Source organism: Chenopodium quinoa, unplaced genomic scaffold (assembly GCF_001683475.1).
Source record: "Chenopodium quinoa cultivar QQ74 unplaced genomic scaffold, ASM168347v1, whole genome shotgun sequence".
Classification (NCBI taxonomy): Eukaryota; Viridiplantae; Streptophyta; class Magnoliopsida; order Caryophyllales; family Amaranthaceae; genus Chenopodium; species Chenopodium quinoa.
Window position 1 is genome coordinate 2694722 of NW_018744151.1, and position 26139 is coordinate 2720860.

Sequence of the window (26139 nt, forward strand, 5' to 3'; positions counted from 1 at the left end):
CAGTAAGTTTCAACCAATAGTTTCCATGAATCTCAAGTAGAAGGCCATGTTCCAATCTCTCATACCTAATGTAATGAGGTATATTAGAGAGGTAGAAAAATTAATTGTGCTCCAATGCTTCATGTTTTGGTATAAACAGTATGGACCAAAGAGGGTCCTTAGTCCAATGGGTTGAAGACAGGGTTCGTTCCAATTGACTTTGGGGTGAGGGTTTCTTGTACATCTAATCATGTTAACTAGCCTTGGAGGTTGTCCGAGAAACGCCCCTTCGATGCCTAAGTTAAATCTTTAATACAAGTTGAAAGTATTAAATGCTGTGCAAGAGAGTAATTACTTGAGGCTAATTGTGGATATCTGATTATGGCATAAATTGGACTACTTATACTAATGGGAAAGTAAATAATATAGGGCGTTTTGGATATACTCCCTGTGTTTTTAAAATACTTACTCCACTTTTCTTTTTCGACCATTTTTAAATACTTCCTCCATTTCCTTATTTAAAAATCTTTTATAATATTTAAACCTAGTGGACTTTGGATCTAACATAAATCATATTTTATTAATTTCATATTCTCTCTCCCCCAATTATCTTCACTACTTTTGCTTTTTATAATTTTTTATTTTTCAAATTACCCCACTGTCTTCATATTTTATTACTTTCTTCAATTTCTCCAAAAATTCCGCGTGTATAGAAATAAAGCAAGTATTTAAAAACGGAGGGACTATACATTAATACGTGTCATGTCTTGAGCGCATGGGCTCTTTTAGTGATCTATTTATGGCCTTTTGGGATGATTTGCTTGCACTGGACATGACTTACGCATATTGGGCTGTGGCCCAATTGAGAAATAAGGCTCCAAATAGAGAATCGTTTTGGCACCCAAACAATTCATACATGGAGTACTTGTTACCTGTTAGTTGTTACTTGTATATGTTAGTGATGAAGGAATCAAAATATTGAAGTTAAAAGTTGGTCTAGCTTTCAATATGTATAAGGTTAGGAGTCAAATATTGACATGTATATGTCAACATTTACTCATTTAGGTATAGTTTATGCGTATGTTAGAGTTTCAACAATAAAAAAAAGGTCTTGTTCCGTGAATCTGAAAAGAAGACATATATTCTAGCCTCTTAACCCATGTATATGAAATAGAGAGATTATTGAAAAAATTAATTGTATTCCAAAATTTCCAATCCATATACATATACATATACAGAGCACATATACGTTTGGGAAGAAAGATTTCAAAACAATAAACTTAAAATAAAATTTTCTAAACGCGAAAGCATCGACTCTTTAGCTATGAAATGGACTCTTTAGCTCTTAGGTTCAAATATTTGATAATCGTAACTTTGAAAGTGGCCACCTTTATGTCATCAACTCCATTAACTAACAATACAAAATACCATTCATTGTTTTAGAGAGACAAATTGGTTTTGAGAGGCAAATCAAGCAGCATACTTCATTTATAACAAACTCTGGCCACATCTCACTAACCACGCATTATTTTGTTTTTTGTTTTTTGTTTCCTTACACCGTTGGAATATAGTGTAATCTTTCTTAACATTCGAGTTGAAGTATATATTTGCCATATCCACATAAAAAAAGCAACTAAATATACGTTTTATTATCGTCATGGGTGGCGCTAGCCGGCAGTGCTAACAAGATTATATTCCTAAGTTTTGGATTATACTTCAATAATATATATTTGTATGCTCACGTCTCCATCAAATTACTCCATGAATACATGTATTTAAATAAAAATGGGTACATTGTAATAAGACGTTACTTTTAATTGAAATTAATTAATAGTATAATTAATTAATTAAAAGACGAAATGAGCTGTCCAAAGGCCAACACCATACCATGCAATTGTACGACCTTTTTTTCCAAACACAACGTTAATAACTACTATAGTACTATTGTATTACTTATTGTTTTATTCTTTGTTAAAAATCTCAAAATTTTTGTGTTTTACCTAGTGGAACTTATACTTTCAACGGATGCATCTTCATATTTTATATGACCATATGCTAGCATTTCATCACCAAATTAGTTTTATTGTATTGTTTTACATACTTTATCTGCAAAAATCACCATCAAAAATAAATAAAACGAGGAATATAAGGTACAATGCCTATTCAAATTCGTCCTTTTTAATAAATTTGAAAACTTAGAACAAAAAAATAATTTGTGTTTTTGTTGTCACTTTTTAATATTTACTTCCTCCGTTCTTTACTTTTTTTTTACTTGACCTGTTTCTTTTATCACGCTTATCAATGTAAAACTTTAATAATCAATAACTTTAATTCTCCATAAATAAAAATTATAAAAGTTATATATTATGATATTACTTATTGAAACAAATTCAAAAAGATATCACATGAATATGTTTTACCAGTTTACCTTATATATATTATTCACAAAAGACGGTCAAAAAAGGGGTGGTGAATAGTGTAAAAATCAAAGCGAGTCAAGTAAAAAAAGAACGGAGGAAGTATATGATTATCATAGGTGTGGGTGTGTGACAAATTTTAATTTTATCATTCAATTATTATCATATACTTCATTTTATGTAACTTGTAGTACAATACTTTCAAAATAAGCTAATGTCATAAACCAATATCTCGCATTCTTATTTTTTACTATATAATATATATGCCTTTGTCCTCTTCAAATTGTTTAAGGTGTTTTGACTTGAAGTTTTTCAGTTCTAATATGGCTTGGCCTTGTTTATTTGTTATGGTCTAGCATAATTTGAATTATCCTAGCCGCCAGGTTTGGCCAAGTTTAATTTTTAACTTAGACTAGACTAAGTATCTTTATAATATTGTCGTCTCATTTGTTCTAATATGATATAAACAAGAATAATATAAGTAACAGGGATAAGATGAAGAGAACAAAACCTATGTCATACTAGTATTCATATAAGGGAAAAATAAGATTTCTGATTGTTTGACCTTTTGTTTTAATGATAACTTTACCATAACTAGGGTGGCCGATTTTAATGATAATTTTACCATAGCTAGCAATGTTGAGGAAACTCTTTCGATTTGATATTACATAACAACTTTATTTGTTAGTAGCATTAATGATGAAAAATATGTTAAAAAATATTTTCAGGGGTATAAATGTTTGCACACTATTCTTAAAAGCTTAAAAAAAGAGCTAATTACCATTAATGGGGGTAATTAAGTAAATAAATATTTTAGAAGTTTTTTTTTTTTGGAAGCAACATTTTAGAAGTTAAAATTGTCCAAATCCTATTCATAAGAGTTATTACATACTTTTTAAAAGGTAGGGATATACATTTCCAATCCTATTAATGCGATAAGTTTGATCACAAGAAATATAGGAAATGATCTTCCCTTAGGAGTTAGGAGTAGAGCTAGCTTGAGGCGCCAAATCGCCCAATTAGTAGGGCAACAAGCTTCTTAATTTGTTGGCCTGTTATGTTTTTTTGTGTTACTCAAAAAAGTAAAATGGGTGTGATGACTTAGGTGTTGTTTTCTTTGTCATTGATACGTAGTATTAGTAATACGTACTACGTAGTATAGCTTTCAATCAAGTAAATTCAGTGTTTTTATTATTTTATAAAAATACAAACGCGAATGCATGCATAAAGATAATTTCTAATTAATAAAAATAAGTTTAAATTAGTAAGAATAATTTAAACTTGATACGAAATGTGAGGTAAGGAGAACAAAACTAATGGGAAAAAGATTGTGGGGAATAATCTCAAATAGTACTAACATGGTAAGCAATTAAATTAAGCATTATTGATTTATTGTCAAATTACTCTTAGGATAAGATAAGACCAATTAATTACAATACACTATATCTACTTAGCATGAAGATGAAATCCCAATTAAACTCCAACAATAATGCATAATGAAAATGATTTGAGACCTATGTTGCAATTTGCAAGCCACCATATTGACACGCTATGTTGACAACATTGCTATAAAAATACTATATGTGACAAAATCTTCAACTAAACATAGCAAGTATTGAAAAAAAAAATTCACACCAAAAGATGCTCAATGTCTTAACTTTATTTTCAATATTCTTTTCCAACTTTTTTAAGGAAGAAAAAAAAAACTATTTAATTACAACTAATGTTTTACAAAGGATTTTAAATCCCAAAAGTTACAAAATAGCATGACTTATGAATTAGACGAATCATGAAAGTTTTCATCATCTGATAAGTTACCATAATACTTCATATTTGATAGCAATTGGATGATCAAATAGTTATTGATACAAGCATCCAAGATTACCTCATTTGTACCAATTTAAGAGATTGTTCTTGACAAATTGCAAAAAACACAAGATTTCTTCATCAATTGACTGATTATACTTCCATCTTCAACCTTAATCTCTCTACTTTGCCTATTCCACAAGTGAATCGCGTAACTATCTCTTTCAATTTGATCAATCTTATCATCTAGCCACTTCTGATGAAGTTCATCCACGGGCTTTTGAAATAGGTCACCAACCTTACCCCAACCCACGACATAAAACGCAGACGGGGGCAAAACCGTAAATTCATTCGCACCGCCTTTCGTGCTACTATTGGTTACCCTCTCCACAACCCTTGAAACAAGATAAGGACCATTATGCCCCCACTTGTTACCATTGAAAGTAAGTGCAAATTCCACAATAAATTTGATCAAAAGAGGGTGTTTCTTATCAAATATCATCAAAGCATTGTTCAATCTACTCCAATTTTTCGTCTTTGGATCAACGGTTTGTGCTCCGATCACATTCCTTAGAGTGTCTAATCTCTTTATAACAATGAAATCGGTGTCCATATACACTCCACCATACTTATAAAGCAGAGCAAGTCTAAGCAAATTCGAAAGATTTTGGCCTAATGAAATTTCTCCTGGCTTAACATTCCCCTTTTCTAGTTGTTGATACCAAATGGCAGCCATTGTATTCTTGAATATGAACTTAAAATCGGGCGAAACCGCCATTACCTTGTAATTCAACCTTACAAAGGGTTCTAAAATTTGTGATCCTCTGTTTGAGTCCATTGAATTTGACACTATGATCAAACAAGCATTTGGGTGGAACTTAAAGAGGCTTTCAATGGTGAACTTTTCACGGTCTCCAAAAGACTTAATCGACGATATCCATGTCATAAACACCCGAAACTTGCACGAATTCTCATCGAAAAATCGCCTCACTCGCTTCGAAAATGATCTCATTTCATCATGAAGAGGCTCTTGAGAAGGAGGTTTGATCACTTGTCTAACTCTTCGGATCATTTTAGGACTTAAGTGAGTGAATTTAGGAGAATTATGGGGAGATTTGACATGGGTTTTCGTCGAAAACATAGGAAAACTCTCATCATTCATAGCAAAATTAGCTCTAGATGAGGATAATTGAGAAATGGGCATATTTTTCTCTGTTTCTTTAACATTTTCCATTGAAAAAATTGGGATAAAATAGAATATAGTGAAGGAATTATACCCAAGAATTAAAAGAAGAACAATGGCGAAAATCGAAGTAGGGAAGCAAAGATTAATTGGTTTTTTAGGAAGATTTTTAGAAAATAGAGATTGAAGTTTAGAGAAATCATCATTCCTAGTACAATGAGTAGGTGGTTTATCCATGGTTTTTGTGTGTTATTTTTTTTTTTCAAGTTTTTGGTTAAATAAAAATAAATGGGTGTTTACAAGATTTTAGTAAGAGAATTAGAAGGGTGTAAAAATGATGATTTTAGTGTATTTCATAAGTAGGCGCGCAAAAGATGTTTATAGTAAGTGTGAAATTAAAAGAATTATTGGATTAGGATTAAGCTAACTTAGAAACTATGAGACGCAAGGCTCATGCCATAATTTTATTTGGAAATATTCTTATATCACAATCAAAATATTTAATTAAATAATTTATTTAGTAGGGTAATGAAAATTTATTATCTTATACCAAAGTTGACTTAATAAGATTAATTGAATTAATCGTGATCTTGACTTGTCTATTATTTTAATGACCATATATGACTATATCATTTAAACAATAATAAGGGATCAACTTCTTTAAAATAAAAAATAAGGTATCATCTAGTTAAGCAAGCATAGGTGGCTTCATAATTCAATTTGTTATGATATAGGAGAATTTCAATCAGGTGATTTGTTCTATTGACTAATAATTTGTACAATGTATAGTTTATTTCATAATTACATGAGGTATCTTGAAATCATGTCCTAATTGCCGATTAAACTTAGGTATATTCATTGTTGTCGTATTTTTATGAGCCTGTTCACATTTACTGAACTGAACTGATTAGAGCTGAACTGAACTGAAGCTGAGTTGAAATGAATATTTTATGAGAGATGGAAATTAAGAGCTGAAATAAGCTGAACTAAATTGAATTGAAATTAAGTAAATGTGAATAGACCCTATGTCTAACTTGTGTTTTAAGGCACATGAACTACAATTATAATTTTTTCACTACAATTATAATTTTTTCACTACAAATAACCAAATGTTTAAGGTAAATCTTATAAAAAATGGTATATATATGGAAAGGGCAAATTCTAATGAGGAATACTAGTTTAAGGTAATTTTCTACCTACTATGTCGATTAGTTATCTAAGAATAGATATTCTTGTAATTTATTGTAACAAATAGCAATTCCATCAAGGCAATATATGAGGTTTTTTTAACATGCGCAATACACATATCAAAAAATTGGTTTAAAAAATAAGAAATGTAGTTGAAATAGTGATGACATAATTTATTAACCATATATTTTGAAATTGTGATGACACATTGACACATACCTAAGCTTTATGAAAGACATTTTATACTACGTATATAATTTCACAAAAAAAAAAATTGTTTCCATTTTATTTTATTAGTCCAAGCAATAATAAAAACAATACTACCGTACTTTTTTTTTTTTTGAAAATATTGAGACATAGTCGTTAAAACATGATTACCATAAATGCCACCTAATTAAATTGAAAGATATTGCCCAACAATTTCTATCAATTTATGTAATTAAAATTAGGGTAATGCTATACATAGCCCTAAGGGCTATATATAAGCATTGAATTTACTCTTGAAAAATGTATAAAGTTAGGAATTCATGACAAAAACACGCGCAAATCGGTGTAATTAATGTGTTTTTGTCATGATTTTCTAAATTTAAACAATTTTTAAGAGTAAAATTAATAAGGAAAAAAAAAATCCTATCCCCATCATTATATTTATGGAATTAAATTTAAAAATCATCGTTTTAATTGTTAGATATTTCAAACTAATCATAGAGTGACATGAGCTTGACCCTTTGCCTTTTCAACTTGTTTGTTTTAGGCATGCATGATTTGACTTTTTCTTAGCTTATTCGAGCTCTAAGTTTGGGGAAACATTGAGTGACAATAGAATACTTTGGCTTGTCCGAGGTTACTTTTTCTCCATAATATCATTAATGTGTACTAAAATTTACGACTAATACTTTATTCCATGTAACGATGTAACATAAGGATCCATACTCTATTCCTTTAAGGTAATGAGAATCGATCTCAAAATCTTCTGGAATCGAAAGGGGTAATCTAAACACTTGAGCTATACCTCACACTTGTTTTTCTCCATATATTATAACTTATAAGGATAGGCTAATTGTTTACTAGTTTTTGCACTTCATTAATTTGGTAGGGTTATCAGAGTAGATAAAATTTTCTATGAAATTCCTGATTTCGTTCCAGCAGAAGGTTGGTCACAGACTCAAAGTAAGAGGATATATCCACTGCAAGTTTCATTTCACCTTTTCGCTGCGTAAAATAATGTAGGCTATGCATCCTTCAGTAGACAGGCAGTGAGGCAGACAGAGAGTTCGGTTGGTGATGTTCAAAAGGAGCTCTAAGTTGTTATGGAACTAAGGCTGAAAATCATGTTTAGCATCCCTGATTCACTACACATCTGTATATATATATTCTTATTATAGTTTACTGTACTTAAACGAAAGCCACCAAAGCAGGTTTTCCTCCTCAAATTCCCTTCAGAACGCTCTAACTCTGGTGTATGTTCATATAGTAGGTTAGAATTTCCTTGAACTGGTTCTATGTCAAAAGTAATGGGCCTTTTTGTGCGCTTGTACCCAGTCAAACACAAGAAAACTGCTCCTAGGTTGACATTTGTAACAGAAGTGATTAGCAGTTTAGCACACTGCAACGTTTGTTTTTCCTGTATTTCGAGAAATATAGCCATGTAAAGTCCAGGGATGATAGATGCATTTCGAAAGGGATGCTTTGGAATTGCTGTGACTTCATAGGGGGGCATTTTTGACTGAAAAAGGGGTGAGCTCACTCGCGGGTATATATTGCTTATACAACCTCCATTGAAGTCATGGACATAGAGCTTTGAGTTTTTCTTCTTACTAGGTACTTCGTATTTCTTTCCTGCATCGCACCAAGGGAAAATTTTGTCATAGCAAATTAACAGCATTGTTGCACAGGTGAACTGGGAAGCATCTTCATTAGTAGTCTTCAAGAAATCCATGACCCTGAAAGGCTGAAACAGAACGCCAATTGAATCATTGATTAAAGCAAAGATATAAGAAGTAAACGAATAGTATAAAATAGTACTAAAAATTTCATGCTGAATAATCATTCTACGAGTTTTCAACTAATCAACTATGATACAAGCAAGCGAAAAGCTGTTGAAAAACAAGCTAGGAATGAGGATGAATACCACAAGAAGTAATACCACTATAACCTGAATTGAGTCCATCTCAGTTAATACACGAGTTCACCAGAGACATTATAGGCTTGGAGCACTACAGAAATACGAGTATGAGGTTATTAGATCATAATGGAAAATAAATAGTGTGTGTGGATTCTAATGTTACAAACTTACAATAGTTGGACAACCCATCAATAAACCCATCTGGGATTCTGTCCTGGGTATAAACCAAATGTCCAACATGAACAGATACTAAGCAAACACTAACTCATAGCAGACCTCTTCGCCTTTTGTAATCACTCACTGACAGAGTCAATGCATGTCTACGACCATCATTCTCTGGGACTTGAAGTCCCATTGTTGCCTCAAGCCTTTGCTTCCTAGCCATAAATCCTGATAAAACACCCTGCACTCCTCCAAACCTCTGCAGTGTGTTCAATGAGATTGGTAAGTCGAAATTGTGCAGCATATTATATTCTGTCCCTTGGTCCACAGGGGCCATTGTATCCACCAACTTTCCAGCATCAGCGGCAGCCTCTAAGGCTGCTACTGTGGCAACAACTCCAGACTTCTCTCCTCCCTTGATCTCGGCACTTTCTTCAGCTCCACCAGCTGCCTTGTTCTTATCACCTGCAGAATAATAATTAATAGACCTAGTCCACCTCCTAGAGAAGGGATCATAACCAGCTTCTCCCGATTTGAGGTTAGCGTTCATTGGCTTCACTTCTGATGCATTCTTGAAGTTTTCAACTCTATTCTTTCTATTCATCTCTGACAGTCTGTGCGCCTTGGAATTTTTATTATCCTGTGCTAGCCGAACAGCTGCCAGTTCCTCTAACCTAGCCTTAATTTTCGCCACTTGAGCTTCATCATTCCTGTATTGTGCTGCTTCCATTTCTCTTCTCAGCCTTTCCTTCTCAGCTGCAATGTTCAAGGGCCTTGTTGCAGCAGATTTTTTCTCCTGTAACATATGCTTCACAGTTTCTGCAGAGTAAACAAAAGAGTTTGTTTTTTCGATTTCTTCCTTCTTTTCTGAAACTTCTTGCCTAGTAGGCATCCTTCCACTGTTGCGCTCCACCTCTTTCTTCCACTGGATGTACTCTTCTTCAAGAGGAGGAGAGTCAGAAACTCGAGCCATCTGCCACCTAGCAGCAGAACTTTCACTACCCCACACACAGTTCAAGTACTTGTAAGTCATCTTGTTTTCAAGCTTATATTGCTTATCAGGGTCTGAAGCATCTACATTCCGGACTATGCATAACCTGTAGATGCTCTGCCCAGACTTCATACCAATGCCCACTCTTACGAAACAACCTACAATTAACTCCTCAAAGAAAGGCTCCATGAACCATTTTGCTAGCTTTGACCTCCTAATTGTAATTCCTTTGATGTCTTCATACGTGGGGATATTCGACTTGGGCTTAGACATCTCATCATCACTATCATCTAATCTCCCACCCCTTTTTGATCTCCCATCTTCACTCTGAGAATCACTTTCACTGTCGCTCTGGCTTGAGCTGCTCAGACCAGTAGAGGTAAAAGCTTTTCTTTTGACAGGTGAGTAACCCCGGGACCCTGAACGATCTCTGGCTGCATCATTTCCCTGTTGCCTCATCCTCTTTGCTCGCAACTCATTCAAAGCTTCAGCCTTATCGCCCTTATGAGCTGCTCGGTCAGCAGACCTTGCAGATGTACGTACCCCACGAGAGGAAGCTAAAGGAGGAGTACTTTCTCTCTTAGGTTGAGGCTTACTGTCATTCTTCCACCTTGATTTAACTCTTTCATGCAACTTCTTATCATCTAGCTTCGTTGCTCGATCAGATAAGATCAACTCTCTCTCAAGCTCAGTCAATTGAGCAAGCTGTTGTCTGTCATCCTCGTCCTTGTATAGATCACTCCCAACATCCGAATCATCCCCACTTCCACCCCCACCCCCACCCCCACGACCAGAACCTTCCCCACCCTCCTCATCATCCTGACTGCCCTGATCATCATCTCTGTCTTTACCCCTCTTTTTCAATGGGACTTGGGGTCCACTGGACTTCCTTCCTCCATAACCCCGATTGTCATCCGAATCCTCATCCTTGGAGTCACTCCCATCATCTGAATAGGCATTTTCACGTCGCCTTCTTGATGAAGGAGCCGAGTGCCTGCTTCTACCTGATCCTCCAGTTCTTCCAGCTGCCTCTAGGAGTAAGTTTTCCAAGTCTGCCATAATCTGCTGCTCCTCTATTCGTTATACTAACCCCTGATCATATACAGTAACTAGGAATTAGCTTATTTAACACTGAAGAAAAACTGCAAGCTCAATAAAATTCATACATACTACTACAATATACTTATATAACACCCAATTTTTCTCCAAATATTTGTTAAAACATTAGCATACCAATCTAAAAACCTGTGTATATTCGTAAATGACATGAACACCGAAAAGAAATTAAGTAAATATACACTGAATTTTAACTACAACTCGAAAATTCAAGACTGTAAACAGATTCATACAAATGCATAACCCAGAAAAAAAAAAAATTAAAATTACTCCTACCTCTAAATTAGTAGTGGAACAGAAAAATTTTCTTACAAACTAGAACAGCGCAACATATAATGTTCATAACTAACTCACTCCACTACTAGCTCCAGCTAGTACAAACTCGAACATTAATTACACTGATCGACTCAAGACTCCATTGTTTTACCATTTTCGACGAAAAAATAATAGTAATCTAACGTCATTAGCTGTGAGCTACCAATTGTCATATGTCGAACATTTGGTAGAAAATCAAGTAGCGTAAAATCGAATATCAAAATTTTCTAATTGGAGAGTATATGCATTAAATTCGAATTGATTTTCGATTACATCATATCCAAATTCATCAAATTTTCATAAAAATCAAATCGAATCTGCAGATAATCATGATTCTCTACAACTAAAACCAAGTAAAAAAATCCCAAAAAAATCGAATTTTAAGAATTGTGCATATCAGTAGCTAATCAAACAATAGCAATTCCCAAAATCTTAACCAGATCTTCAATCAGAAATTAAAATTACTCAACGATCTGATCTCAAAATTTGAACTTCAATTCAAAATCAAAACTCAGACAATCAAATTCAGCTAAAATTTCAGCCGAATTCTTAAATTCAAAAAAAAATCAATCATAATAAACTTTTACCAGAAAAATAAAAATGAAAAAATTGAGAAGTATGATCTTGCTCGATCGCATTGGAGTTGATACTTTTCTGCTATACTTCACTTGTTCACCATTTTTTCTCTCTCTACTTTCTCTCTCTATAATTCAGCTGCGATTTTTTCTCTCTCCTTAGTTTAATTATCTACTTTTTTTTTTTTTTTTTTTTTTTTTTTTTTTTTTTGAGCAATGGAGCGAATAATACGGTTGATTGATCTTGTCTTTATTTTAATTTATCTTTAATTTTGGAAGAAAGATTTTGAAATAAAGTGGTGACGCAGTGTTTTATTACTGGGTGCTGTAATAAATTTTGTGGATCTCCGGCGGAAAGTTAACTGCCCAATGGAGGGAAAATCTTACAACTTTGAATTTACCACTTCACCCTTCTAAGATGCCACTCGTTAAGCCAAAACTGTGGCCATGACACAACACAACACAACCCAACACAAAAAGACATACTTTGTAGCAATGTTAGTAGGGGTGTTCAGAAATCGGTTTGGATTGAAAAAAATCCTGGACCGACCTCGGATCGGATCGGATCGAACCGAATTAACCAGTCCGGTCTCTGGATCTAATAATTTATTTTCCGGGCCTTTGGTCCAGTCCAAAACCCCATAAAAACTAGTCTTCGACCGGACTAATATTTTTCTTAAATTTATGCATAAAATCTTAGATAATGGTTAATATTATTCTTAATAACCTTTGAAAACTTTAATTATATGAGCTTTTTTTTTTTACTTAACATACAAAAAAAAGATGCTAAACTAGAGTTTTTCCTATACTTTTTTCGAGTTTTCTATAATATTATTAAAAATTTAGCATCTTTTTAAATAAAATTCTAAAATTGGTCTAAAGCAGTCTACTCCGAGTTTTGGCCCGATTTTTTCGGTTCGGTCCGGGTTCGGTCTTAGCTTAATCGGTTTGATCTTCGGTTCTTGAAATTAAAATTTTAGGTCTTCGATTTGCAGGTTCAGGTCGGTTTGGTCCGGTCCGGTCCGGTCTTAGATCGATGAACAATGCTAATTGTTACTCGATTAGTATTTGTGGTTTTACTAAATTATACTCGAGTAGCATTGTTAGGGCATGTTTTAATTTACTGAACCTAGCTGAATTGAATTGATTGGAGTTGAACGGAAACTAAGCTGAAGAGAACATACCCTTACTCGATTAGTACTTGTGGTTTTACTAAGGGTCCGTTCTCATACGTTTATTTTCAATTCAGTTCAGTTCAGTTTAGCTCCTAATTTCCTTCTCTTATAAAATATTCATTTCAGTTCAGCTCAGTTCAGTTCAGCTGAGTCAGTAACAGACCTTAAATTATACTACTTGTACTACTTTTTTTTTAAAAAACAAACAAGCTAACATACAAAATTAGACTGATTATTAAATATCACCGTATTTCAAGAAAAAAAAATGTAAAATCCGAAAAATCAACAATCATTCTTAACCAAGTTAGTACTCTATCTGTCCCTTAATCAATAACTTAATACTAAAATAGATACTGAGAGTGACACATGTCACATCCTGGTGTTATTTTTTTTCCTCCAAAACTCTCATTTTCCTTTTAACCTTTTTTTTTTTTGGGTGAATATTTGATTTGACTACAAAAATATATTAATATTATTCCAAATCTTTTATATTATTTTTATGATAAAGTATTCCCTAAAATATTATTCCAACTCCTTTTTAATCATATAATAAATAGAGTTACATTAGATTTTTTTAAAAAACGAAGAGAATATTTTTTTTTACTATTGTACTCATTATTTGAGTATTTAAATAGGTTAATAGGTGTAAGAAGAAAGCAAAAGAGTGCATGTTAGTTAGAGTTAAAAGTCAAAAGATGGACCAAATTCAGCACAGCCGCATTGAAGTAAGAGGATTGAAGTTTCACATTGCTGAAATTGGAACTGGTATGACTTTCTCTCTCTCCTCTTTCTTTCTAACATGATGTAGTAGAATCACCACCGTTGATCCTAATGTGATAATATATGATAAGGATCAACGGTGGTGATTCTACTACATGGGTTACCTGAAATATGGTACACGTGGCGTCATCAGATGGTTGGTTTATCAAATGCTGGTTTTAAAGCCATTGCACCAACCCACTAATCCTAAAACGGCGACGTTTAAGGATCTTGTCGATGATCTCCTTGGAATTGTCGACCACCTAGACATCTCTAAGGTCTCTTTCTTACTCCCTCAGTATTTCTTGTGTATCCATGCTAAGGAAACATGATAAAGAGAAGTAAATAGCTTTGTGGGTAAAGACAGATACTCCCATCCTACTTTTGATTGCGCAAACTTGTCTTTTTTGTGTTAAAAAGATCTTTGCCGAAGAAGATGCCCTTCTGAACACTTTGAATCATATCCTATCATTGTTTAAATCTTTTCATCACAGCAGTTCGTTGTCAAATTTAATGGAATATGACGTATTACATATGCTATATACTATATACTATGCCATTTCAGGTAATTCTCAGCCTTTGGAAAAATTATACCCCATCGTAAATTTAGAGAAACAACTCATTGAATTGAATGCAATGCACTCAACTGCTGACGGCATTGCTAGCAGTGTAAGGAGGCCGGTAGGGGTGATGAGCAAGAGCAGGAGATGCTGAGTCGTTGACACATTGTTGTGCTGGGAAGGGAGTGATCAAGGGACATGAGAGAAAATGGGGGAGGGAAGCCTTTTGTATTATTCTCGGTTAAACTATCATCTATTATTAGTTAGATAATATGACATCAATACAAACCAAACATAATTGACGTATTCTTGGATTGAGGGAGTAAGAGTAAATTGCGTAATACACAAAAGAGATGAAACCAATACGATGCTACAAGGGCAAGGAGAGCAATTACACATTACAACTTTTGATTATAGGCATTGTGTCACGGTCCGGGAGTTTGGACCCCGAAACGTGCGGCGCGCTCTAGCCTTTTGGCGGCAAGAACGCTAGCCTTGAGCGGAAGAGGGGCTTGTGAGCACAAAGCAACACAAGCGGGCAATAGAATCTCAGGAGCACTCACGTCTATCTGGACGACAGAGTGCGGGTGGTCGGGGCTTGTGACGACCGATACTTCAAAGCGGGCACAAGCGGGTCCGAACCACGAGTCCTTAGCGCATCAAGTTGGGTTGGAGGGGAGCTAATATGCAAGTAAGACACAATATCTATAAAGGTCTAACAACCAACAAGCATAAAAGCAAGGCAACACTTGGTAGAAGGCTTTAAGATTTCATTAATCATTCGCCCTCTAAAGAGCTTTAAATGACATACAAGGAGAATCCCTAGTGAACACTGATCTGACAGTAACACAATAATGGGACCTCAAGCTAAGAAAACATAACCTAAACTCTAGGAAAGCACTTAAATGGAATCTAATACATCAAAAGGAGTTGGATTCTAACACATTGCCATCATCTTTGTATACACTATAAGCTATCCTCATCCTCAAAACAAGGTGGGATATAGAGCTAAGACTTTGCTGTGAAATAAAAGAATTACAAGAGCGCCAAAAATACAGAAACCTGAAGAAAAAAAAAAAAAAAAAGAAAAAAAAAAAAAAAAAAAAAAAAAAAAAAAGAAAAGTGTGGCTAATGACTAAATCATAAACTACAATTTTCAACCTCGGTTGACCATTAAACATCGATTTTTCTTCTTTGCTATTTTGGGGTTATGCTATTTTGGAGTTGATAATCCCAAAAGGATCCTAAGAGCAAGGGCATTAATCACCATTTAATCAACCAAGACTAAGATATTATCGACCAATAAAAACAGGGAAACCTGTACACAACCCTGGTTCTTTTGCTTTTTAAGGCAGTGTACATGATTCAATTACTTCACTCACGGTTCTATGAGTCTCTGGCGAGATCATGTTCAATGTCAGATGAAACGTCTGGAACAAAGATAAAAAAAACAAGTCAGATTAATGTGTCAATTTATCACTAAAAGGGTTGTAAAGCAATATGAATGGCAACAGGAAGAGAGAGGAAGCAAATTCCACGAGTTTGTGTAGTCAGAAAAATCATGGTACGACATTAAATACAGTTACTGACTTACTGTAAAACATCTGTTGCTCTCAGCTAATGTCCTGAACTTATTTAAATTCAATTTCGCTCCTTCCAACAAAAATAAAATGGAATAACATTATATCAACTTACCACAAATCTCTCCAGCACAGGTACAAGAATTTTCAAGCTGTGATCCGGTAGATAATTTGCAATAGCACTGCGTATGCTTTTGCTGGTTATATCAAAGAAATGCCTTCAATACTAGGAACTAAGACAAGAAGCATAATCATAGCATATATACAAAGCAAAGGGAAGAAAAAAAACCTCTCAGTTGAGAGAAATGCCAGCAGTAGAGCAGCGTATGCTTCTACAATCATCTTCTCAGCCTCTTTCTCCCCTTGCAAAACCACTTCTTCAGCATCCTGTGCACAATGGAGAAATATCCATGTTTAGACATAATACATATCAACATTTTGACCACAAGTAATATGACTTCTGTCAATTTTAATTTCTACATTTCCACCATTTTGAACAGCTAATTCATTTGCATCATGCCAGATGCTAGTGTTTGTTTCAAATTTGCACTTGCAATTAAACACACCCTTCCCATCTCCAAGAAAAAAAATCTTCAAAAGCAATGAAAACTCATTGGTTCTGCCCCAGCCAACTCCCCAAAGGACAGCTTCCACAGTTGAATACTTGAAAGATAAGCAAAAAGGATGAGAACTAAAAATGGAAAAGCTTTATCACTCACCAAAGACTGAAGTTCTTCTTCGGCTGCTTCACCAGCTCCTCTATTAGCCAAAAATATGGAGCATAATAGCGGTATCACCCCAGTATGAACTTCAGACAGCCGACTTGATCCCTGTAACGAAACCTCAGCCGCTGCAAGCCGCGATCTGCAAAATACATCATAACTTCGGCTTGAGGACAAAGGAGCTAGATACTGATATATATTAAGTAAAACTTTGAAATGGCATACATCCACAAATAATGATCTCCACAGCGAAAGGAATTTTGATCACAATTCATCAGAAGTTTTTACAAAGAGAAACTTAATAAACCAGTTCTGCAATCATACAAATTTGGTGATAAATCTTCACTTCTTTTGTAATGCACAAATTATATTATGAAATTAAAATCTCCCCACACATATGAACACTCTAAAATTACTACTTCACATTTGACTTGAAAGCTGATAACACTTACAACAAAGCCTTGACCCTAATAGTAATGGCTACAGTCCTACAGAAACCTCCAAAACCACATAGGAATACAATACTTCAAATAACTACACATTATTTCTTTAACCAGAAATGGGTCAAAAGGAAGAGTAAATCTAGTCCAAATAGCACATTCACATCTATCGATACATATCTTCCACATATTTCTAATTAACAAGACATCTAGCAATCATACAATTCAGAGGATACCAGGAGACCAAGACAGTACCAAAAAAAGTTAGATACAGGCAACACATGGAATAAAAATGAAAAGAATTGTAAGTTTTCTCTCCAAATAACCACACTAACAATGAATCCTAACATCTCAAGGCAGCATATACTACATAACTCCCGATAAATAACACATCAAAGGTTCACATACAGTTTACTAAAATTAATCATTAGATGACCAACTAAAGAAAATCTTACGCTTGATAATACACAGCATTAGCATCAACAGAAACAAGGTAGGTGAAACAGGAACCAATAGCAGGAGTTTTCATTCTAACTAACCTGTTATCACCATTGTTCTCCACCATATTAACAAGCAAGCCCAGAATTGTAACAAGAAAGTCTAACTCTTGGTCATTTAGATGTATATCTGTCTGACTTTCAAGTTCCATGGTTGTACCAGCGAACAAGGTTTTCTCTTTTTTCTCACTAGAAGTGAAAACACTGAGTTTAGGGAAGTGTCTTGCTATCAAAGATGAGAGCGTTTCAAGTCCACCACAAGCAGCAATTTGCTCACAGCCAACAGCATTATCATTTGTCAGGTTCATGAGCACCTGTAAAAAAAATTTAGGGTCTATCTTGGCTTAAAATCCCATCTTACAAATATGTACATGAAACAGCTGAATCCATAAACAGAAATTCCAAAGCAAGAGTCAAGTGCACAAGATATGACAGATTTTCTGGTCCTTGATTGGAGACCAGCCAAAATTCTATAGAATCAGCAAGGCTGTACTTCCAAAAAAATGTAAATGATTTTCTTTTTTTTTTTTTTAAAAATATTAACCTGGCGCAAAGAAGAATTTTGAAGAGGATTTTCCAGGTGAAAGGCATACACAGATCATTAAGGAGATACAACTTAAATAGTCGAGTACAGCATTGAAACGATGAATAGACTGTTAAGATTGTAGGCATAAACTGAGCAACAAATCTTACCTTGATAGCAGTCAACAGGCAATCAGCAACAAGGCCGGAGTTTTCTTCGTCAATAGCAGTTGTACATGAAGTGTCACTTGAAATACGATTTCCCACGTTTTGTTCGCCATTGCAAAAATCTTCTTGGCTTAACATTGTCTGAGATACAGAGTCTTCCTGACTAAACATTGGCAGGGAGAAACATTCCTCCACAGCATTTCTAAATGATGGCCTTCTTTTTTGTTTGCGCTGTCCTCTATGCCTCCCTCGTAGCGTTTCCCACTTCGAGGGCGCAAGGTCCTCTTCATCAAATGCAAAAGGATCTTGACTGTCCTCAAGATCTATAAACATGTCATCATCATCATCATATGGGCTTTTAGCAAGAGCCAGCTTTGTTTTTGAACTATGAGCGGTTGCAGGTGCTCCAACACTAGAGCTTTTTGATGTTTGACTGCATGAACCAGATCCAAAGGAACTAGCTGCTTTCTCTAACAAACAATTTCCCACACCAAACCCTGTTGTAGCTCCAGAATTTGATGACAATCTCTGGCTGGTCTGGGATGTACTCAAACCTGTATCCGAAGAGTACCTTCCTGAGCTACTACACTCTTGAGATGAACGGAAGGAAAATACCCCATTGCTGTCCACTGAAATATTAAAAATAAAATGAATAAGCCATTAAGGAAAAAAAAAACTTATTAAAAGAGAATGTTCTATAAAAAAAAATAAAGGCAATTTCTATGGAAACCTACATCAAGTCATGTACACAGCTACGCTGATAACACAAACCTAATTTTACAAGTTAACTCTATAGTTATTATGTTAAAGACAGCTGATCCCAAGAAATTAAGCAATTATTACGCTAAAGTCAGATTAAGCCCACAAAATTTAAAGAATATAGCAGCTACCTTTCTGTTCTGCATTAAAATTAAATTCACGATAACGATCCGACCCATTTGAATGACTTGTAGGCATTTCAGGACTAGAGTTTGTGGAGGAAATTCTCAGTAGTGCGAGCTCTGCGCATGAATGAAAAACAAGAAACATTAGGTAAATCATATCAACATGGAAAGGCTGATCCTTCAAGTGAAAGATTTTACCCCAAAAAAAAAAAAAAAAAAAAATCAAATCACCAAGTTGTCTAATATACCTGACAGAATCTTGATGAAACTGATCATGAGTTTTACAAAGGATAAAGAAGAGCCTTGACCAGCAGCCAAGTTTCCTTTTAGTCCAAGCAAGTGACTCTGGAATTACAAAGTTTAAATTTTAAGTGCAAGAGACTGGAAATTCAAGGATATTCAAAATTTAGGAGTATTTTTGCCTTCAATATATGAAAGAAGTAGCAGAGAAAACGAAATGTAAACAACAGTACATCATTTACCTGATTTTCCTTGCTCAAAAATGTTGAATTCTCCATAATCTTTAAGCACTTCAAAAGCAGTGGCAGACTTTGTAGTTTTCCATTTTTTAACTTCCTAGTGGAAGCTGTAACATGCTCAATTGAATCCTGGAGGAGAATTTTAAGTCAAATTATCACAGCACAGCAAAACATATAAGAAGTATTAAAATTAAATCATGTAACAATTATTCAAACTAACTTAGCTAATAACTAGCTCACTGACCCACATCCTACTCCCTACTCCCCTAACAGAAGGAACTACATTTAAGAACAAGGAATCTATTTAACCACGTTACCAATGCCGTCTCATTTTCAGCCAAGACATGTACTGATATATTATACAATTACACTTTTTCTGCAGAATATGAAATCACCCTCTTCACGGGCTTTGTTGAATATTAACTCCAAACAAAATAATATAACTAATCACAAACTTACTTTCACAAAATACAATTTGCTCACCAAAGTAAACAGTTAACCAGACACAAAGCCATTAAATCATAGCACAATTATTAGCTTCCAATTCATACAATTAACAAGCCAAACATAAACGAAAGAGGAAAAAATTTACAGTAACCCAACTAAATAGTGAGAACTCCCATAATGTACTAAAATTCTCATGGTACAGCGACACGCAATAAGGGTGTGATCATAAGTTGTTTAGATAAATACAAAAGAAACAATAAGACACAAATTGTGCACACAATAAAACTATTTTACAAAAAGGGTTAATCGCTGCACTGCAGCTTCACACACACACGCACGCGCGCGCGCACACACACACACACACACAAAACAAAAAATTCACTTTTTACATATTAGGATGACAGCATCTCAATGCATAACAAACCAAATGATGCAATAAACATACAAGCTCACACCTCCAAAGTGGAATGAAAATTTATTGCAAGCTCAAAAACTGCATCAAGTCCCCCTAGCTCTCGTAACTTTTCCTTGAACTTGCCACCTGTTTTCCTTACTGTGCCAGTGGTATCTGAGAGTACACAAAAGAAGAAAAGCTATCAAAGAACATGGAAGAAGTTAAGAAAAGTATTCAATTGTAGAGAAGCTTGAGAATTCTACAACAATGACAAAATACTAATATGTAGAAATGCTAAAAAAAATAATGACTATGAAATAAATAAGTATTTTGTTGTACTAGGAATCAATTGGTCTTGTATGGACCCGATCTATAATAAATTATTGTAGACCCAAAATTTGACACTTTCAAATTATATAATCACATTCTGGATTATATAATCACTTTTTTAGGCGATATATTTATCTTTTTGTGAGTCATATTTTGAATTAATGAGATTATATAATTATCTTTAGGATGATAAAATTTAAAAATCATCTTTTGAATGATGTAATTTACTATTTGATACTTTTTATAATGATAAATTCACTTTTTGAGTGATACATTTACACAACAGTTTCAGGATGATATAATCACTTTTGTAGTAATATAATCACATTTCGTATGGTATAATCACATTCGTATGGTATAATAGAAGGTTGGGTCTACAATAAGTTATTGTAGACCGGGTCTATTCTAGTCTTTACTGATATAGAAAGATAGTTTTCTAGCTTTTGTCCTATCAGGTGCAAGCTGATGTATACAAAGTTTATAATTTTAGATTGTGGATGGTTATGAATGTTTTTGTCTTATTAAAAAAAGTTCTTTTTTTAAACTTTGTGGGAAGAGGGGGTGGGTTGGGTTGGGGGCTCAAAACAAAATCATATATCAGTATACAGCTGCACAAATAGCTCTGACTTTTCACTAATAAACAAGCCCCGAATATTGCAATATACATAAACACAGGTAGAATCTTCTCCTACCAAATAAATTATACTCTTTCACAACTTTTAATGTTGATTTTGTTAATTCATTTTACCAAAATCCCGTGTAGAAAATGTATATGTTCCATAATAAGATGGGAGAAGCTAAAACAAAGGAATATTGGCCAAAGAGGGAAGGGAGTTCCACATAGGAGTCCCTTTGAGACATTCACCCCCATACAATTCCCACAAGAAAAAATAGAAGAACACGTGGACGAACAAATATTTCGTGCCACATAGAAAGCCTCATCAATAAGCAAACAGCTAGTCATTGCTGAGATTTGAGAAGACAAGCAGAAGACTTCTTCCACAAGGAAAAGGAGTTATGTAGAGTGGAAAGCCTCAGCTAGATGGGAATGAAATAGACCCAAATTTATAAGTAGTGAAGAGCAGAATAAAATAAGGTTGGGTAGCCAGGACATGACTCAGACTAGGAAAATGTAACATATCCTAACTCTTTAAGTTGAGTGCTTACAAAAACTAGAGATGAAAAATTAATATGACAATGCATGTATAAAAAAAAAAAAGTAATTACGCCTTACCTTCAATAGAAATTGAAGACAAGCAAGCCTTTTCAAGAGTCAACAAAGATACCCAGTTTGGATTCAACTCTGGCCTAGAAAAGTCATCATTCTCTGCATTGCTAGCCTTCAAATCCTTGCAGCTAACAAAAGTCTCCAAAACCTTTTGGATTAATGTAGAGGAGCTTGAATCAGTTTTCTTTGTCATATCCTGTGACAGAAGCAAATCCTTCCGCAGCGCAAGAAGTTTCTGGCTGATGCTTGGTGCTTTTTCAGGAGCAGTTTCAGCAACTACTGGTTTCAACAACTTTAGCAGAAATCGAACGGATGGGAATGAATCCAAAAGGTAACTGTCCTGACCCTAAAATAACAAATATCAAAACTGAAACACTTAAGTATGGATAACTTAAAAATATTTAGGAGAGCGAGAGAGAAAGAGAGAGAGAGCAGCTCATCATCAATTTTATAATTCCCCACCTACTATCAATACAAGTAGCAAATTTTATTGAAGTTAGAGAAGCTTCTTTTATATACAGAAACATTACAAGCTTTTTTTATATACAGAAACATTACAAAGCAACTGGAATCCTGTACAAGGAACTTAAAGCTAGCAGAAATGAACAAAAGATGAAAGCAGGACCAAGAATACGTCATATTTTTCTTAAAAGTAACATCACTTTCCTTTTTGGAGTGTCTAAAAGACAGAAGCAACACTATCTTTTCTGACTGAGTCAATGAAAAGCCAACTCAATCTTACGACCACTTTAAATCCATCACAAGGATGACATCTAAATCGATTGTATTAGTGACAAGGGGGGGAAAAAGGCTTTGCTTGTGTATGATTTTGTGAAGTTAATTATGAAACCAGTTCTACGTATATGACCTACTAATTAACTTATTTCAGAAATGATGTGCAATCAAATATACTTAAAGATTAGGACTGCAATATGGCCAATATCATCCTATCCAACATGACCCAGTAATGCAACCTAAACCTTACTCGTGCAGTGGCTCACAGATTAATTAACAAATCCAGATTATCAACGCCTTACCCACAGAAAACACATTTACATATACTGGGAGGGGAAGATATGAGTAACAGCAAGCTAATTGATGACTAGACAACCTAGAAAATATGTAGTTCGATAATTCTGGACGTGAGCAACAACCAGGCAATATTACTCAACATCATACCCATCATGCTTTGAGTGTAATATGGTGCATTCCAGCATATGCAACTTTAACCCTATACATGCATAAATTACACAGGCATACAAGAATGGGCAGAGAAACCAAGCCCCTGGATGACATAAAAAATAAGTTCAAAACTACCATTCCAAATATAAGTTATAAGAGTAACATCAATATGATAAAATTGAGTAAGCAAATAAAGTATAGATTGAGAACGGCTACATTCAAGTTCAACCAGAAAAAAGATTTAAGAGAAGCGTTTAATATAGATTTCAGCAATTACTTACATCACTTGTCAGTACATAAAACAGAGTTGCAGCAGCCAGATTGCTTGGTGAATCATCAAGGCTTAAATTCAAGATTGTATCAATAATAGTCTTTGCCATGCTGAAAAAATATAACAAAATAACATATCGTAAACCATGAGGAGGCTGTGTTGATAATGAGGTGAAGCAATTGTAAAGAATGGTAAATAAATCTTTAATGGACGTAATACTGACATATCTACAGAAAAACAAACAGCCTACTTCATAGCTTTTCAATCTAATGTGCAAAATAATAAGGTTCCTCAATCAGTCAATCCTAAGCCATCTAATCTTTATATTAATTAATCCTTCTATCTCAGCTCAAAAAGGTTAACATATACCCAAAAAGGCATTTTCTCTGTGGTTTTTAAGTTGGGACTCACATTCATCCACCCACTTTTTTTTCTCTCCACTTTTTTTTTCTTTGTCCTTAGTTTTCATACCCTAGATTAATGTTCACTTTGACTCCTTGACCTCGGAATCTTCACCTCTCACCTTTCGATTATTCACCTCATGTCTTCTAAGCTCTAACAACTGCTAAGAGCGCACTAAGACAATACACATTATCAAGAGTTTCAATTTATTGCCAAACTCAAAATGTTCTCAGAAGCAAAATGTACCTTTCACAGGACTAATATAAACTCCAAAGCAAATCCTATATTCTAATTTGTTCCAAAGTAATTCTCTTCCGGTTTGTTTCGAAGCAAACTCACAATTTCCCTACAAACTTAACTGAAATTTAATCCGCCCTATTTAATCATACAATTCCCCAAATTCATAATACCCAATTCGAAACAATATTACACTACACATATGACATACCCAATTCGAAACAACGAAAATTAGATAAATTAAGACCAAAATTAAATTGATAATTCATTCATAAAATCATTCATACCCTTGAGCTTTAAGAAGACGGCGGTGATGAGGAGACCCACAAACATTCAACAAAGACAGCAAACTCGCCCGCCGAACCCTAACCCCTTGCCCTCTCCTCAACCCATCCAATGCAAAATCAACCTCATCCACACACTCCATCATCTCCCCATACTCCTGCGTCTCCATCAAAGTTGCCGTTGTCGCCGTCATCGTCACCGTATTCCGCCTCGATACCGCCTTTTCTTTCTTAATCTCTCTCCTCCCATCATTCAACTTCCTCGCTTTCTCTCTCCTCCCTTTTCCAGGCGCCAAAAGCTGCAAAGAAGCCATTGAGCTACTGTTCTCACTCTCTGAGTTAACCCAACGAGTCGAATCTTGGGATGAAAATGTAAAACTCCCGATTTCTTGAGGGCTTTCTTGGAATTGAGAATACGAGGTTGATGTTGTTGTTGTTGTTGTTGTTGTTGTTTCCCTGAAAGTAAAAGGGTCGTCTTCTTCTTCCTCCATTAAAACGTCGTCTTCAAAGGATAAATCTGATAAACTTCTCCCGATCTTCCGCCGCCCGTATGTTCTCACAATCATTTCTTTTTTTGATGAATTTTTTTGAAAATTGGGGAAATTAATTTCGAAGAATTTGAATCTTTGTCAATTTTTTGAAGAATTTGAAATTCAACGGCTCCAAAATTGGGGGTTTTTCAGAGAGTAGAAGAAGATCTTCGAGCTGTTTTTCGAAGGTGAGAGGAGAGAGAAAATGAGGATTTGATTTCTGGAGATTTTTTTTTCTACTTTTTGGAGTTTTGGGTGAATTTGAAAATGGCGTCTCGTAATTCCGATTTTACCCCTAAAAGTTTTATGAAATTACATTGATTTTTGTACTACTTTTGTTGGGAGTAGGGGTAGTTAAGGTAATTTGAAAAAAGGGTTGGGCGTTAAATTACCCGTTGACGTTGGGTTGAAAACTTGAAATTGAAATTTAAACCGTACGATTTAGGGCGAGATTTAATTTTTACTTATCAACTTTTTTTGTTTTTTTATTTATTCACAAATCACAATTCAGCTCTTAATCTCTTACTTCGTATGAACGAACAAACACTAACTTTATTGCATTACGATTAACTCATTTGCCTCGCCACAGGAGCTACGAATGATGATGGTACGCCAAGCATCACCCTGTCCAAGATTACCCATTACAGTACAATTCTTTCCGAGTACGGAGTATGTTCATATGGACTTAGGGCCTGTTCCGATTGACTGAACTCAGCTGAACTAGACTGAACTGAACTGAACTTATTAATTAGTGATTTTTAACTACGGATTAGTGATCTTTGATTATTTATTACTATACATATGTGTATATACAAATGTACATATTATTATTAATATTATTATTATTATTATTAATTATTGATGATTATTATTATTATTATTTATTGATTATTATTATTAGTATTATTATTATTATTATTATTATTATTATTATTATTTATGGATTTTTGACAAAATACCACTGAGTTTAAACTTAATTCACCGTATACCACCAAAAACTTTGTAATACACCTTGTACCACTCAGTAACTGTACATTAACACGAAATGTCTTTTTCCTTAACTGTCGTTAGTCAGCCGTTTGAGGGAATTTACCAATTCACCATATACCACTACTGTGAAAAATTATTTCACCATATACCATTATTTAAAAGTTATTTCACTACTTACCCATTTTTTTGTAACGGTAATAT

General features: G+C 34.4%; 3 protein-coding genes across 3 annotated transcripts; all 3 read right to left on the bottom strand.

Moving 5' to 3' along the window:
* Window positions 1-3835: 3835 nt before the first annotated feature.
* Window positions 3836-5797, bottom strand: LOC110693584 (lactosylceramide 4-alpha-galactosyltransferase-like). The gene has a single exon (XM_021870717.1). The coding sequence runs from the start codon at window positions 5620-5622 to the stop codon at window positions 4297-4299; it is 1326 nt and encodes a 441-aa protein (XP_021726409.1). The 5' UTR covers window positions 5623-5797; the 3' UTR covers window positions 3836-4296.
* A 2831-nt stretch (window positions 5798-8628) lies between these two features.
* LOC110693583 (protein RTF1 homolog) lies at window positions 8629-12200 on the bottom strand. Its single transcript, XM_021870716.1, has 2 exons — window positions 11870-12200; window positions 8629-10943 (listed from the first exon to the last, which is right to left on the bottom strand). Exon 2 carries the CDS (start codon window positions 10908-10910, stop codon window positions 8964-8966), a length of 1947 nt encoding a protein of 648 aa, XP_021726408.1. The 5' UTR covers window positions 10911-10943; window positions 11870-12200; the 3' UTR covers window positions 8629-8963.
* Window positions 12201-15281: 3081 nt separating this feature from the next.
* LOC110693585 lies at window positions 15282-25496 on the bottom strand. The gene is made up of 13 exons (XM_021870718.1): window positions 24422-25496; window positions 23506-23605; window positions 22049-22388; window positions 20546-20658; window positions 19647-19772; window positions 19413-19509; window positions 19171-19281; window positions 18284-18909; window positions 17633-17904; window positions 16651-16795; window positions 16221-16318; window positions 16047-16128; window positions 15282-15781 (listed from the first exon to the last, which is right to left on the bottom strand). Exons 1-13 carry the CDS (start codon window positions 24982-24984, stop codon window positions 15698-15700), a joined length of 2757 nt encoding a protein of 918 aa, XP_021726410.1. The 5' UTR covers window positions 24985-25496; the 3' UTR covers window positions 15282-15697.
* Between the last annotated feature and the right edge of the window lie 643 nt (window positions 25497-26139).

Bases quoted from the DNA above. Each gene is read 5' to 3' on its own strand.
- LOC110693584 (XM_021870717.1), bottom strand. From the start codon at position 5,622: ATGGATAAACCACCTACTCATTGTACTAGGAATGATGATTTCTCTAAA.
- LOC110693585 (XM_021870718.1), bottom strand. From the start codon at position 24,984: ATGATTGTGAGAACATACGGGCGGCGGAAGATCGGGAGAAGTTTATCA. The intron at 19,773-20,545 runs GTGTGAGCTTGT...ATTCTCCTCCAG, and splicing joins ATTTTCATTCCACTTTGGAG to GATTCAATTGAGCATGTTAC. The intron at 19,282-19,412 runs GTATATTAGACA...ATTCATGCGCAG, and splicing joins TTTCATCAAGATTCTGTCAG to AGCTCGCACTACTGAGAATT.
- LOC110693583 (XM_021870716.1), bottom strand. From the start codon at position 10,910: ATGGCAGACTTGGAAAACTTACTCCTAGAGGCAGCTGGAAGAACTGGA.